The sequence below is a fragment of the Sus scrofa genome, chromosome 5, assembly GCF_000003025.6.
Source record: "Sus scrofa isolate TJ Tabasco breed Duroc chromosome 5, Sscrofa11.1, whole genome shotgun sequence".
In the NCBI taxonomy this organism is placed as follows: domain Eukaryota; kingdom Metazoa; phylum Chordata; class Mammalia; order Artiodactyla; family Suidae; genus Sus; species Sus scrofa.
This window is the reverse complement of record NC_010447.5, coordinates 41,479,736-41,494,026: the sequence shown is the minus strand read 5'-3', so window position 1 is coordinate 41,494,026 and position 14,291 is coordinate 41,479,736. Positions and strand designations below refer to the sequence as shown.

At 38.7% G+C, this 14,291-nt stretch overlaps 1 protein-coding gene across 1 annotated transcript in view; it reads right to left on the bottom strand.

Annotated features, from left to right (window-relative positions):
• Nucleotides 1-14,291, bottom strand: part of PKP2 (plakophilin 2) — an 84,904-nt gene that overhangs the window by 15,564 nt on the left and 55,049 nt on the right. Inside the window, exons 7-9 of the mRNA XM_003126396.5 lie at nt 3,349-3,466; nt 1,384-1,548; nt 324-497 (exon numbers count right to left, since the gene is read on the bottom strand). Of these exons, the coding sequence (XP_003126444.4) occupies nt 324-497; nt 1,384-1,548; nt 3,349-3,466 (457 nt within the window). The remainder of the gene's footprint in view (nt 1-323; nt 498-1,383; nt 1,549-3,348; nt 3,467-14,291) is intronic.

The following is a 14,291-nucleotide window of genomic DNA, read 5'->3' as shown; positions in this document are numbered from 1 at the left end:
ACTTGGCGTTGCAGATGCTGAGGCTGGAAGTTCTGGAAAGCTGGAACTCTGGCAATTCCTGAGAACGGTCTTGACTGAAGAAAGAAGACTTTTGTTCTCCCTTCACTGTCATTTCTGAACTTAAGATAGGTGTGTCTACAATGTCACTATTTTATTTATTTATTTTTTGGCTGTGGTGTGCAGTGGCTTCATGTGGGATCTCAGTTCTCAGACCAGGATTGAACCCAGGCCACGGTGGTGAAAGTGCCAAGTCCTAACCACTAGACTACCAGGGAGCTCCCTGTTATTATTTTTAAAAGTGGAAGAACAGGCATGATACTTACTGGTCCACTTCCAGCTGTGAGATTCTGGAGAGCTCCCAAAGATGCTTCCTGGGTGTAGTTTCGGGCGCTCTTGGCGATCAGGGACAAATACATCCGTATCACAATGGAGTGCCACAGCCACTCCACACCCTTGGGGTTGCTCTTTTCCTCTGGCATTGGCATGTCTTGGTACTGCTAACCACACACATGATTAAATCCAAAGTTAATACCTTCAAGTGATTTCTACAAATCCACACCCAAACCAAGAGATCAGAAGAATTGTCTCGTCTAGACAGACTCATAATCTACATAAGAAGAAGCTCTTAAAGTAAACATGAAAAAGCAAATATGTATGATTTCCAGCCACTTAACTTCCAGCCCATGATGATTATTTCTCTCTCACAATACCCCGTACTCAGAACTTTATATTTCATAGTGAGAGAGAATGCAGAGAATTAAGCATAGCCTGTTATAGAATAGTTTTCAGGCTGCTGTTAAGCTAAATTAGTCACAACTGCTCTGAAGATAAGACTTTTCGCTCAGAGTCTAGTGAAGTTGTCCAGGATAGCATCAGGATTCTAAATTTACCAGTTGTTCTCCAAGTCCACAAACACCATGATACTCTGAGGAGTAGGAGAGGTCACATTCCTCCAGTTCTCATGAAATGCCAGTATGGACAGTAGTCCTTCCTATGGGGTTTGTTTTTAGAATGTTTCAAGCTGAATATGAGAGCAGCTTTTAATGTGAAGAGAATGCCATACCACTAACTATGGGACATCAAGCTTATTTCCTACTCTGTAGGGCAGAAAGCAGTATGGTTTGATGGCTAACAATATAAATTGGGCCAGAATGCCTGGGATTGAATTCTATCTCCTCCACTAATTTGCTGAATCACTTGGGGAAAATTAATTAACCTTTCTGTACCTCTATTTCCTTTAATAAATGAGGGTGTTAATAATCTCTCAGAGGGTTAATATAAGGATTAAAAGAACTTAAAATAGATTTTGTCATATACTAGTACTCAGACACACACACACACACACACACACACACACATTCTTTCAAAGACCTCCCAACATACCTCTTTTACTTTCCGGCTTCGACTGCCAAAACACCCAATACTTTTGTTGTTGTCAGGCTGGATATTCCGGTTTTGAATATAGATACTCTGGGAATATTTTTCTGGGAGCTCTGCCTCCAGCTGGTAGGAGAGGTTATGAAGAATGCACACACAGTTCTCTGTGGCCTGAGAAAACAGGACATGAATACTGATCATATATATATAGATATCCCTTTGCAGGTGTATTATCACAGGACTTCTTAGGCTTTCCATCTTAGAAGGTTAACTGGGAGTTCCTGTTGTGGCGCAGTGGTTAGCGAATCCGACTAGGAACCATGAGGTTGCGGGTTCGGTCCCTGCCCTTGCTCAGTGGGTTAACGATCCGGCGTTGCCGTGAGCTCTGGTGTAGGTTACAGACGTGGCTCGGCTCGGATCCCGCGTTGCTGTGGCTCTGGCGTAGGCCGGTGGCTACAGCTCCGATTCAACCTAGCCTGGGAACCTCCATATGCCGCGGGAGCGGCCCAAGAAATAGCAACAACAACAACAGCAACAACAACAAAAAGGCAAAAGACAAAAAAAATAAAAAAATAAAATAAAATGGGAGTACCATTTAAAAAAAAAAAAAAAAAAAAAAGAAGGTTAACTGGACGTAACAGAGTGTGTCTGGACTGCAGGGTGCCTGGAGGTGTGCAATGAGCATGGCTAGAAAGGCTATGGCTAAATCATAAGTGGTCATGAGCACAATGCTAAGAAGTACAGGCTGAATTTTTTTTAGTTCACTTTTTTTTTTTTTTTTTTTTTTTTTTTTTGTCTTTTTGCTATTTCTTGGGCCGCCCCTGCGGCATATGGAGGTTCCCAGGCTAGGGGTTGAATCGGAGCTGTAGCCACCGGCCTACGCCAGAGCCACAGCAACGCGGGATCCGAGCCGCGTCTGCAACCTACACCAGAGCTCACGGCAACGCCGGATCGTTAACCCACTGAGCAAGGGCAGGGACCGAACCCGCAACGTCATGGTTCCTAGTCGGATTCGTTAACCACTGCGCCATAATGGGAACTCCTTTAGTTCACTTTTTAAAGAATGTTCAGAATGACTCTTTGTCTTAGTAGATATGTTACTTAGTAACCATGTGGAAGTGGAATATAGGAGGAGATTTGCTTATAGGGACCAGTAAGCAATCATATCTAACAGTCAGTATGAAAGATGCACAACTAGGACAGCAGCAGTAGCATTAAAGAGGAGTGGTTAAACTAAAGGGCATTTTGGAAGTGGAATGCATGTGATTTGTTGCCCAGTGGATGTGAAATGTGAAGGAAGGAGGGCAAGTTCAAGATTACTCAGATTTCTATTTTCATTTACTAGATGGTAATGATTATTAAGTAGGATTATACAGAGGAAGAGCAAGTATGGCGACGAGGGAAGAGATGAATTTCACTGCTGAACATGTAGCACTTAGGCTCCTTCCAAATATCCATGGAGTGGTTAAACAGTTCGAAACTCGGGTCTGGAAAGTAGAAAGCAAAATGGGACTAGAGAGATTTTACTATTTATAAGCATATATGGGGAATTCCCATTGCGGTTCAGGGGTAATGAACCCAACTAGTACTCATGAGGATGCGGGTTTGACCCCTGGACTCACTCAGTGGGTTAAGGATCTGGTGTTGCTGTGAGCTGTGGTGTAGGTTGCAGATGTGGCTTGGATTTCATGTTGCTATGGCTGTGGTGTAGGATGGCGGCTGCAGCTCTGCTTTGACCCCTAGCCTGGGAACTACCATATGTCACAGGTGTGGCCCTAAAAAGACTATATATATATATATATATATATATATATTCGCTGTGCATGTATATATATGCATATATGGAAATCTTAAGCCCAGCAAATGAGTTAATGAATAAAGCCAAACCTAAATAGCTACTTCAGGAATACTTGAAGAGTCTTAGTAAGACAGAATAAGTAATTAAATATGTGAGATTAATTCTTGAATCACCTTGTCATCTGGCTGGTAATCTGCAATGGTTCCTCTGACATAATGGACCAGTGAGTCAATCAGTCCTTCACACCTTCTCATCACTTTCCTCCCTTCAGGGCCAGCTGAACTCATGTTTCTATCAGGAAAAACAAACAACAAACAAAAATCCATAAGACTTAGGCTATGTCTCTAATAGGTTTTCTTGTTTCAATGCTTCTTCCAAGGGTTTGGAAAACCAGCAAATTTGTCAATATAATAGACCTGTCCTGGGGTCAATAAATCATCAATTGCCTCTGGTCACCAAATCTGGGCACAACTTGGAGTTCCCATCATTGCTCAGCTGTAATGAACCTGATTAGTATCCATGAAGATGTGGGTTTGATCCCTGGGTTTGCTCAGTGGGTTAAGAATCCAGGGTTGCAATGAGCTGTGGTGTAGGTCACAGACTTGGGTCAGATCTGGTGTTGCTGTTGGTTGTGATGTAGGCTGGCAGCTGCATCTCAGATTTGACCCCTAGCCTGGGAACTTCCATATGGTGAGGGTATGGCCCTAAAAAAAAATCTGGACACAACTTATAAATATATTCATAACACATCATTGTCTTAATGAAAGTCTTCTACTTTATTCCAAGTACCATGGTCACAGCATTATTTACTTAATCTTCACCCCATTTTTGAAAGAGTATTGAGGATAACATTTTGCAGTTAAAAGGAGAATGAATGGCACATTAGACATAGCAATACACTAGCTGTCCAAATCCCAACTAGTTCCATCCCTTAATTCCAAGTAACCTAAAGTTACTTAAATTTTCCGGGCCTCAGTTTCCTCATTTGTAAATACCGGTGTGAGACTGCAGTATTTGGAGGTTTTCGTAGGTTTCAGCATACATTGCTATTGATAAATATTAAACCAAATACTCTAAAATGTGATGATTCTATGGTTAAAATGGCAGAGAGATATAACAAAAAATGCAGTTTCACAGTGTGTAAGACCTAAGTTAAAAGCATGACCTATAAATATCTTTGCACTTAGTCTATTTCTAATTTGGCTAAGCCATGACACCTTTCTATAAACAGTGACTAAATCTACAAGTGAAAGTTGCTTCCCCATAGAGAATTGAAGCTTATTAAATACATCAAAGTATTGCATCTGGGGATCTTGTTTCAGATTCAGATCATGTTCATATTCTGGTATTATTATTATTATTATGTTCCTTTGCAGTAAGTTTTTCTTAACCATTTAAAAATATTTCCCCACCAAATGTTAACAGCTCTCTCAACAAGAATGGCAAAAGAACAATGCCTTCAGGTTTTTAGAATTTTGAGAACCACCCTTATTCCCTTTTGCTAATTTAACTTGCTAAGAACTATTCTTATAAAATTTAACAGACCAGTTCCTTTCACTGGTAGGTGGAACATTCAAAGCAAATTTAAGATAATTTGTCTTCTTGTATTTAATGTCTCAGTGTCATACTGAACATCAAAAGAACTACAACTCTGAAATTCTCTCATGGCTCAGCAGGTTAAAGATCTGGTATGTTGACAGATGTGACTCTGGTTACAGCTGTGGCAAGGGTTTGATCCCTGGCCTGGGAACTTCGGTATGCTGTGGGCATGGCCAAAAAAAAAGGAAAAAAAATTACAATTCTGAGAACTTTCTGGGTCATACTTTTTTCATCTTTAAAAGTAATATATTGCACTGACTTGAAGCCTTTCTTTCCCCAAATACTGCTTTTAATGTGTACTGTCAAAAAGCAAATGTGCCCAGCATTCTATCAAGATCTGCAGGGAGCAAGGGGGAGGTACCCAGCATTGCACTCTGATATCAGAGAGATTATATCTGTAATAACTATTTACTTTTTTTGGGGGGGGGCATTTTAGGGCTGCACCCATGACATGTGGAAGTTCCTAGGCTAGGGATTGAATTGGGGCTGCAGCTATAGGCTTATGCCATGACCACAGCAATGCAGGATCTGAGCTGCATCTGCAATCTACACCACAGGTCACAGCAATGCCGGATCCTTAAACCACTGAGCATGGATACTAGTTGGATTCGTTACCACTGAGCCACAATAGAACTCCCTATAACTAACTGTTTTTAACCTATGAAAATGCAATGTTATAACCCAACCTAATAGTTGAGGCTGTAAGACAAATACATCTAAAATTAAGGCTACACTAATAATTTAATGGTTGCTGAACTGATACAATGAATTTATTTATTTATTTATTTACTTCTTTAATCTTTTTAGGGCTGTACCCATGGACCATGGAGGTTCCCAGGCTAGGGGTTGAATGGAGCTATAGACGCTGGCCTACACCACAGCCACTGCAATGCAGCATCTGAGCTGCGGCTGGGACCTAGACCACAGCTCATGGCAACAGTGGATCCTTAACCCATTGAACGAGGCCAGAAGTTGAACCTGTATCCTCATGAATGCTAGTCAGATTCATTTCTGCTGAGCCAGGATGGGAACTCTGAATTTTTTATTTTAACAAAATCCCTTCCATGACTTTGGTTCTCATTTGATGTTTCTAATGTAATTATTCACTTCCTTATTTGATTTTCAATGTACCTGAAAGACTTTAACACTTTGTCCATTGAAAAAAGATAATAAATAGGCTCATAAACTGTAAATAAAACCTAGAGCTTTTTTCTCAAGAAATAATCATTTGAACCAAGAACCTTGATCTCTCTGAGTAGATCATGGGATCAAAAACACTTGACAAAACTGAAAAAGCATCTTTTATGGTCTTATTTTACACATGGAAAAACTGAGGACCAAGGAGTTTAAGCTACTTTTCTTGGGGAGATTAAATGAGTGGTAAAATCAGGAGAGAAAAGCTGTTCTTTTTTCTGTGCTGAGGGCAAACCTCACCTAACATTCATTCAGTCTGCCATTTGCTTAGCAAGTACCATATGTCTCCCAACTCTGAGACAATGTTATCGCATTTTAAAGCTTCCCTTTGACCTTTTCAACCTCTGCCTTGGAGAAAGGGCAGTAGTTTAGTTACTTCCCTAGTATGCCCACTACAGACCTTGCAGATGGATGACTCAGCTTTGTTTAACTTTAGGCTATTTATTTTGGGTGAGAATTCAATTTGGCAGTACTGCCTGTTCACACACACTAACTGTTGTCCTGTAGTTTGGTATTATCCAGACTCTACTGGCTTGAAATGGACTTATCAGGGGTTCCTGGCAGTTGATACCTTTGCTGACAGAAAGTGCACGGAACCCCACTGCTTCAGTATTTGCTCTTGCATATCAAAAATAGTTCCTACCTTACTCAACTACCCAGAAATATGAATAAGGGTGGATTATTTTACAGCAATACATCCACAAATAGAGGTCACTAATCAAAAGGAGTTTGTTACTGTATCACTCTGAAAATAACCACTAATTTTTAGAAAATGATACTTCCATCTTAAATACTTTTCAACCACTAATACTTGAGTTTGTGGGAATCAGAGAATTAACATGACTAATCTTAAGCAGAACTGATCCTTTTCCCTCAGTCCTGAGAAATATTTATCTGTAATGGTTTCCTGTATGCAGCCCAATAGAGGTTTAATATAGAAAATGATCTCAAAACTATACATGAAATATATCAAAACAATTTTCTTGTTGAAAAGAAAAAAGAGAGCATGCAGACCACAATAGTTACTCAATAAAAGTTCATTATCAGAGTTACCAATGACATTGGAAATGTTTAATTTAGTGTCTAGTTTGAATTTGATTAAATGATCTTTATTTCCCTGGTATGATCTAGCAGAAGTCTGAGTACATCTGTGAGTAACTTTTGGGAAATTAAAACTGCATGCTTTGTATACTGAAATTTTAAAATCAGGTCCTTGGGGCCTCAGGAAAAAGTGGATAGAGGAGGGCAAGGACTACTCTAAACATAAAGACAGGACTGTTTGAGGTTCTTCACTTCCACTGGGCCTGAGCAGGAGGATGCCAGCTGGAACTGTGGCTTGTGTTCGATATTCGCAAGAACTTTTCTGGTGATATGACTTTGAAGGTGTGTTAAAAAATAGAATCTGAACCTCTGTATGTCTCCAAACAAAATTTCACATATTTAGGAGGCTTCAGGTGCTTTATCTTAAAGCAAATCAGTGATTCATGACTCTCTGGGACCACTTATCTCATACATTCCTGCGTGTCACAATGAAAAGGAGAAAAGAAAACCAAACATTCTGGACTTTGCTGGAATTAATAAAATTGTCACTGTTAAGATTAATGACAGTGTGACTAAACCTTAAATTTATATGGTAAACTAAAGAATGAACAGTGTCAAATGATAAAAATAACTGCAATTTAGCGTATGTGCTAGACCGTTTGCAGATAATGTTTTCACAAAATTCCTGGAATTAGGATATGCTAGAATCTCATTCAGAATCCTAACCTGTGACTGTTGTTCAAAATCAGAATTACCTGCTTCTAATGGGATTTTAAATGACCCTGCCATAAAAATTTATCTGTGTGTGGCTATGTGCAGGAATACTGTCAAAATACAGCTAGTCTGCCAGCAGTGATAGGAAGTTTGTTACAATATGGAATGCCCAAACTTGGTGTAAGGACAACTGGCCTGGGGAAATGATGAACTAATATGAAATGTTTAAAGTAAAAGACTATAGTTAGTTACCAGGGCATGAGAATGGCAGGTAGTAATAGGGTAGGAGTCAAACTTTTCAAGACATTGTAGCAATAAGTCGATCTAAGAGTTAGGGTTTTTTTGTTTCTTCTTAAATGGGGCTATTTCTACTAACACACTATTTATTAAAGTATAGTTGATTTACAATGTTGTGCCAATTTCTGCTGTACAGTAAAGTGACCCAGTCATACCATATATACATTTCCTCTCTTATATTATCTTCCATCGTGGTCTATCCCAAGAGACTGGATATAGTTCCCTGTACTAACACATAATTTATATGTGCATTATATGTAAGACCTACTGCCTATGGAGCCAGTCTTCAGGGTCTAACCAGCATATTGAGATAGTGATCACCACAATGGTTTTAAAAAAAACTGTGGCTGCATCTTCACGTTTACCAACAATTAATTACAGGCTTCCTAATACTGTGTGTTGTAAATTATACCCTAAGTGGTACCAGTCAATTAAGTGCTGGGTCTGAGTCCATTCTAAGATCCAATAGGCACTTGATAAGACATCGGCCGATAAGGAGGCATCCTTCTTCCTCTTGTTATTCGAGATTTAGGTCTGGGCTTTTGTTGAACTCTCAGCTGACACATATCAAACAGTGGGGCCTTGTCTGTGATTAACCTAGAGAAAGCCAGAGGCACCCTGTGGTTGCACAAAACAAAAGAGGAGCCTCATTTGAACTGGCAGAGGAACAAAAACTCTGTGCCAAAAGAAGGGCTTGTTTGTGACTCTGAAGTCAACATCAGATCCTGCAGGTATCCGCAAATATCAGCCAAAGTCAGCTGTTCATTCTGCAAACAGAAGCAACATTGGGAGTAGAACAAAGCTCACAACCTACACGTCTTATTCCTTCCAGGACAAGGAACATTAACTGAACAGAGATATGTCAGCATCAATTACGGATTAAGACACTAGAAGGTGGAGGAGGAGAAAACCTATCCTTAAAAATCCTTCAGTTCTGCATTCCTACATTTTCAGGTCTTCCAAAAGCATTCTAAAGAGTCAGTTCAGCCAGAGATCCTCTGGTTGATAGGCAAAAGTCATTTCCTCTTGATTTAGGCTGTTCAAGGTAGAGTGCCACACTCCATTTTAAATGAATTATAGACAGCAAACTAATTTAAACAATATGCCCAGGAGCCACTGGAACTTGAGCAGACATTCTTAACAGCTAAAAGAGAAGTTTGAGATGGCAGACCATGATGGATGAAATGCTCAAGACCTAGAGTAGCATAATACTCTGTTAGGTGCTCAGATAGCCTATACCTCCAAGATAGCATACATTTTTAAAAATTTATTTTTTATTGAGGTAGCACTGGTTTATACCAGTATAGAAGTTTCATGTGTACAACTTATACTTCCACTTTTCTACTTCTATATACACTACAGTGTGCTCACCAACAAAATTAGGTTTTCATCCTTCATACAGTTTACCCCCTTTATTCATCTACCCTCCCCCATTGCCTTCCCCTCCGGTAACCACTACTCTGTACTCTGTTATCTACATGCTTGATTTGTTAGGTTTGGTTTGTTCACTTATTTTGGGGTTTTTTTTGTTTTTTGTTTTTTTTTTTTTGTTTTTTTTTTTTTTGGCTACACCCGTGGCATGTGGAATTTCCTAGGCCAGGGGTTAAACCTGAGCCACAGCAGTGACAATACCAAATCTTGAATTGCTAGGCCATCAGGGAACTCCCTGTCTGTTTTTAGTTTTTCAGCTGAACTCATGGCATATGAAAGTTCATGGGCCAGGGATCAAATTCAAGCTGCAGCTGCAACCTATGCCACAGCTGCAGCAACACTGGATCCTTAACCCACTGTGCATGACTGGGGATTGAACCCGTGCCTCAGCAGTGACCCAAGCCACCACAGAGACAACACTGGATCCTTAATCCCCTGTACCATCACAGCAGGAACTCCCTCCTTGTCTGTTTTTTATGAGTGAAATCATATTCCACATATAAGTGAAATCATACAGTTCTCTGTCTGACATTTTACTTAGCATAATACCCTTAAAGTCCATGACAGGCATAAACTTTAACCACAAGATAGCAATAAAGTCATCAGTGGTTTTATCCAAATATATCAACTCATTTAATTTTTTTTGATTATGAATTAAAAAAAATTAATAGTAGTTCCAACTATGATGAAGATAGTATTATTATTTCTTTTTGGAAAAAGACTTTGTCATAAGATATAGCTAATAAAGCACTACCTCCAATTTAAGACATGCACATAACTTTTAAACATGAGGATGCGATTAAAAAAAACCTCTTGCAGGAGTTCCCATTGTGGCTCAGCAGTAATGAACCTGACTGGTATCCACAAGAATACAGGTTTGATCTCTGGCCTTGCTCAGTGGGTCAAGGATCTGGTGTTGCCATGAACTGTGGTGTAGGTTGAAGAGGTGGTTGGGATCCTGAGTTGCAGTGGCTGTGGTGTAGACCGGTAGCTGCAGCTCCAATTCAACCCCTGGCCTGGGAACTTCCATGTGCTGTGGGCGTGGCCCTAAAAAAAGCAAAAAAAAAAAAAAAAAAAAAAAAAAAGGAATTTCTTTGGCTAAGGGAAATGCCATATAATTTCTGTGAAGTACAACTTTTAATTAGAGTCCATCTGTTAAGGGAACAAATAAGATAGTGGAAAATTTAGTCACAAGAGTGTGTGGGGGATGCTTTGCAAGGGGACTGCTTAACATTTCTATTGAGATACCCTTCAAAATGCTGGGTTCAGGGAGACCAGAGAAGGGTGACCAGGTAAGCCTGACCATATTTGCCTTCTCTGCTTGCTTTGTCTGCTTTAACAACTTAATTATTGTTGAGAGATTTAAAAATAATGACCTAAAACCCATGAAGCTTAGTTTATAAAACAATAATTTAAAAAAACCACTTCCACCTTTTAAAATTACTTAAAGAGAAATTTACACAACAATTTAACTCATTAAGCCACACATTTGTTTGTATATCTCAAATACTGAACACATCAAATATGATTATGACGGATAGAATAACATTACTAGAAATATCACCAATTCCATTATTTATGGACTTTATATTGGCTATGTTTATACATCAAATGCAAAGGGTTTAAATAATTAACCAAGTAACTGAGGCTGAAGTTGATAATTCAATTGCTTTTATATTTCTGGAAAAATCATTCTCCAGAATGAACTATTTGGATACTTCTATCAGGTTTCTCTGTCATTTTTACTGTCTTAGCTAACAGTCTTCTAGTTTATGTTAAATTATTTTCTAGAAGTACATAACCACATTAAGATTGTGGTTTTAAAAAATAAGTTCTAGCTTGCTTTTAAATCTAGCCTTACAAAAAAGAAAAATAGTTACTTGATACCAGGGGAAATTAGACCCTCATTTAATTATCAAGTTCTTAATTATTTAAATTGGATTATGCACAGAAATAGACCAAATAAATCCTTTTCTGTCAGGAGTATACAGAATAAGGGATAACTGAGCAAAGGTAAATATAATGAAAAGCATAATTAAGGAAGTACAGGTTCAGCAAAGTTCTGAAGTTTGATATCCAGACATCCATAAAAAATGAAATTCAGGAAACAATGATATGTTTTATTACACATGAATAGATAGATATAATTGAATATACTAAAATTTTACATAGAAATATTCTTTTTTCAGAGAGTAGCAAAAAAACTTGCCCTTAATGCAGAGGCTCATCAGGAATAAGACTGATAATTATAACTTTTCTTCCTAAAGGTACAAGTTGCTTCCTCTGACCACCTTCTACCTCAGCTAGATTTACAGTGATAAGTGACAATGCAAGTTTCTTTCAAGAGAGTCATAAATTTTAGTACAAAAAAATCACATCATATATTCATCAAATCATGTGTAGGGAAGAGTGAAGTTTAAGTCACTTGGAGGAGAACTGCATTACCAATTGCTTTTCCTCTTTAACTGGTATAAACTATAATTAAGAAAAAGAAATATGTTTCATAATGTGCTATAGTAATATTTTGTCATTTTGTCCTATTATCGTAAACACAACAGCAAATTCTGGGGTGGCCTTTCCAACACAGAAACAGTCTTTTCAAACCTCTTCTGTATTTCTTATCATGTGGATTGTGATTATCTCTTCCGGTGCCTTTCTCCTACTAAACCTGGAGTTTCTTTGAAATTTCCGAGATTTAAATAGTGCTTTGGATGTAGCAAGCACTTGGGGCCTGGATAGGATTGGATAACGACAAAGAGAAAAGACAGACCAGAGTAAAATCCCAAGAGGGATGGATTAGCTGCTTTTCTGATAACTGCTCCTATCACTATGGAAGAGTCACTGGCACTTAATTTCTTCAACTGAAGAATGAGAATGTAAACAGAGGTTGCCTGAGAAGAGTCTGGGGTTGGCCTGAAGTGTTTTCCAGAATTTTGAATCTCACTGCTTTGGGGGTAAACATTTCTTTCTCATTCTCTAGTCTGATAGCAACCCTGACCATAGTCTCAGAAGGTCCACTTAAGTGCCTGCCTGACCCCTGGAGGCATTTAAATTTTTGACCTCTAACCGGTTTCCACCTTTAAGAGAACAAAGAAGATTGAGGGGAGTGAAGGGAAGAAAGGAAAGAAGGAAAGAAAGAGAAGGAAATAAACTACGGGGGAATGGAGAAATAATGATAAATCTTTAGTAGAAATTTTGAACATATACCCTGATAAGGACATTTGTTTTATTTATGTCACATCCAAAAGTTTTCCAAAAATGTGGTGATCAGTGAGGAAGAACACAGAGATTTGAGAGCTAGGCCATACCAACTCCCAATGAGTTACCCATACTAAACAGGAAAGCAGGGACTCACAATAAGTGTGTGTGTAGGAGGGGTGTGTAATCAAAGAAGGCAGCTAATGCTTTTTGGTAGTCACAGTTCTCTGATTGTCACATAAATATTTTGGAGTTTGAAATATTGGGAAGAATATCCTACTACTCACAACAAATTGCTAAATATTTTGACTGTTATAATTCTTGCCCTAGGTAAACGAAAATAATTTTGAAAAAGGGAATGGGGCATTAAAATGCTAAAGCAGGTTTTTAGCCATTAAAAAAGAAAAAAAAAGAAAAAAAAAAAAGGAAAATATTGAAGCTTCCTTCAACATGATACCTTCCAAGAAAAGAAAAGAATGATTTTTTTGAAAAGGAAAAATACGCTTTTACCCTAATTATCCACATCTTGATGTTAATCAACTAGTGGAAATTCAGTGCCAGTGGTGTGTTGGTTTAACAACCAGCTTTCTGGAGGGTGGGGGAGTGGGGAGAGCTCTGATTTGCAGCATTTGCCAACTTCCATGGTGTAAATACTTTCTTTGACCATGGCTGATTTAAACTACCAGCAGGATGTCATTTTCTGTGGTGTAAATCCTTCCACCTTGGCTAATTTCAAGCTACCAGCAGGATGTCACTGCATTTTGAGGTATAAAGAGATGCTGACAATTGCTCTTGTTGGCTCCAGCACAAGCTAGAGTGTATAAATTTACACTTGATCTTAGCCAAAAGGCCGAGAAGCGATGGAGTGTATAAATTTATTTTTCCTCTCCTAATTTGGATTTTGCTTTTCCTTTGCCAGTATAATATTGTTTAATAAAAAAATTGAAACTTGCAGTGAAGATTGTTTTCCCTATTGCAAAATGTGCATCACTTATTAGTGAGAAACTTCAGTCATGAAATGTATGGAATTCCAAAGGGACCTGAAGAAAGCACCAAGGCCCACGGTAAATGCTGCTGCAGGCAAATGCTAACTAATCCTGAAACAAATAATCTGATACCTGACAGATATGGTGTACCTGACAGTTTTTGAAGGATAAGCTGTGCATGTTCTCCTGCCTGAATGTGATCTCACTGCAGCAGCCCCTAGAATGGGCAGAACTGGAGTCATTGCCACCAGTTTGTTAGTGAAACAAACATTTTACCTACAGAGCAGATTCACTTTGCACCATTGCTAAATAAAGACCAGGGAAGACCCTCTCAGAACTGATCTCACTGTCAAGTCAGTAAAGGGACAAAGTGACTGGTGATGCAGAAGTTTTACTCCAAAGCAGACTTAAGGAATTTAGATACACTAACTAGCCTAACTTAATCACAATGCCAAAACACTACTCATGTTGCCAATTCTTTATTGACTCTAAACCCAGTGGGGGAGATAATACCTCCAACGAACTTGTAGCAACCAAGATATTTGCTAACATTTATGACCTTTTTCTATAGTTAAGATTCGCTCTTATTAGAAAGTCAAAACCTGTCTTAAAATCTTTTTAGAGTAACCTGGACTCATAAATATGCAACTATTCAG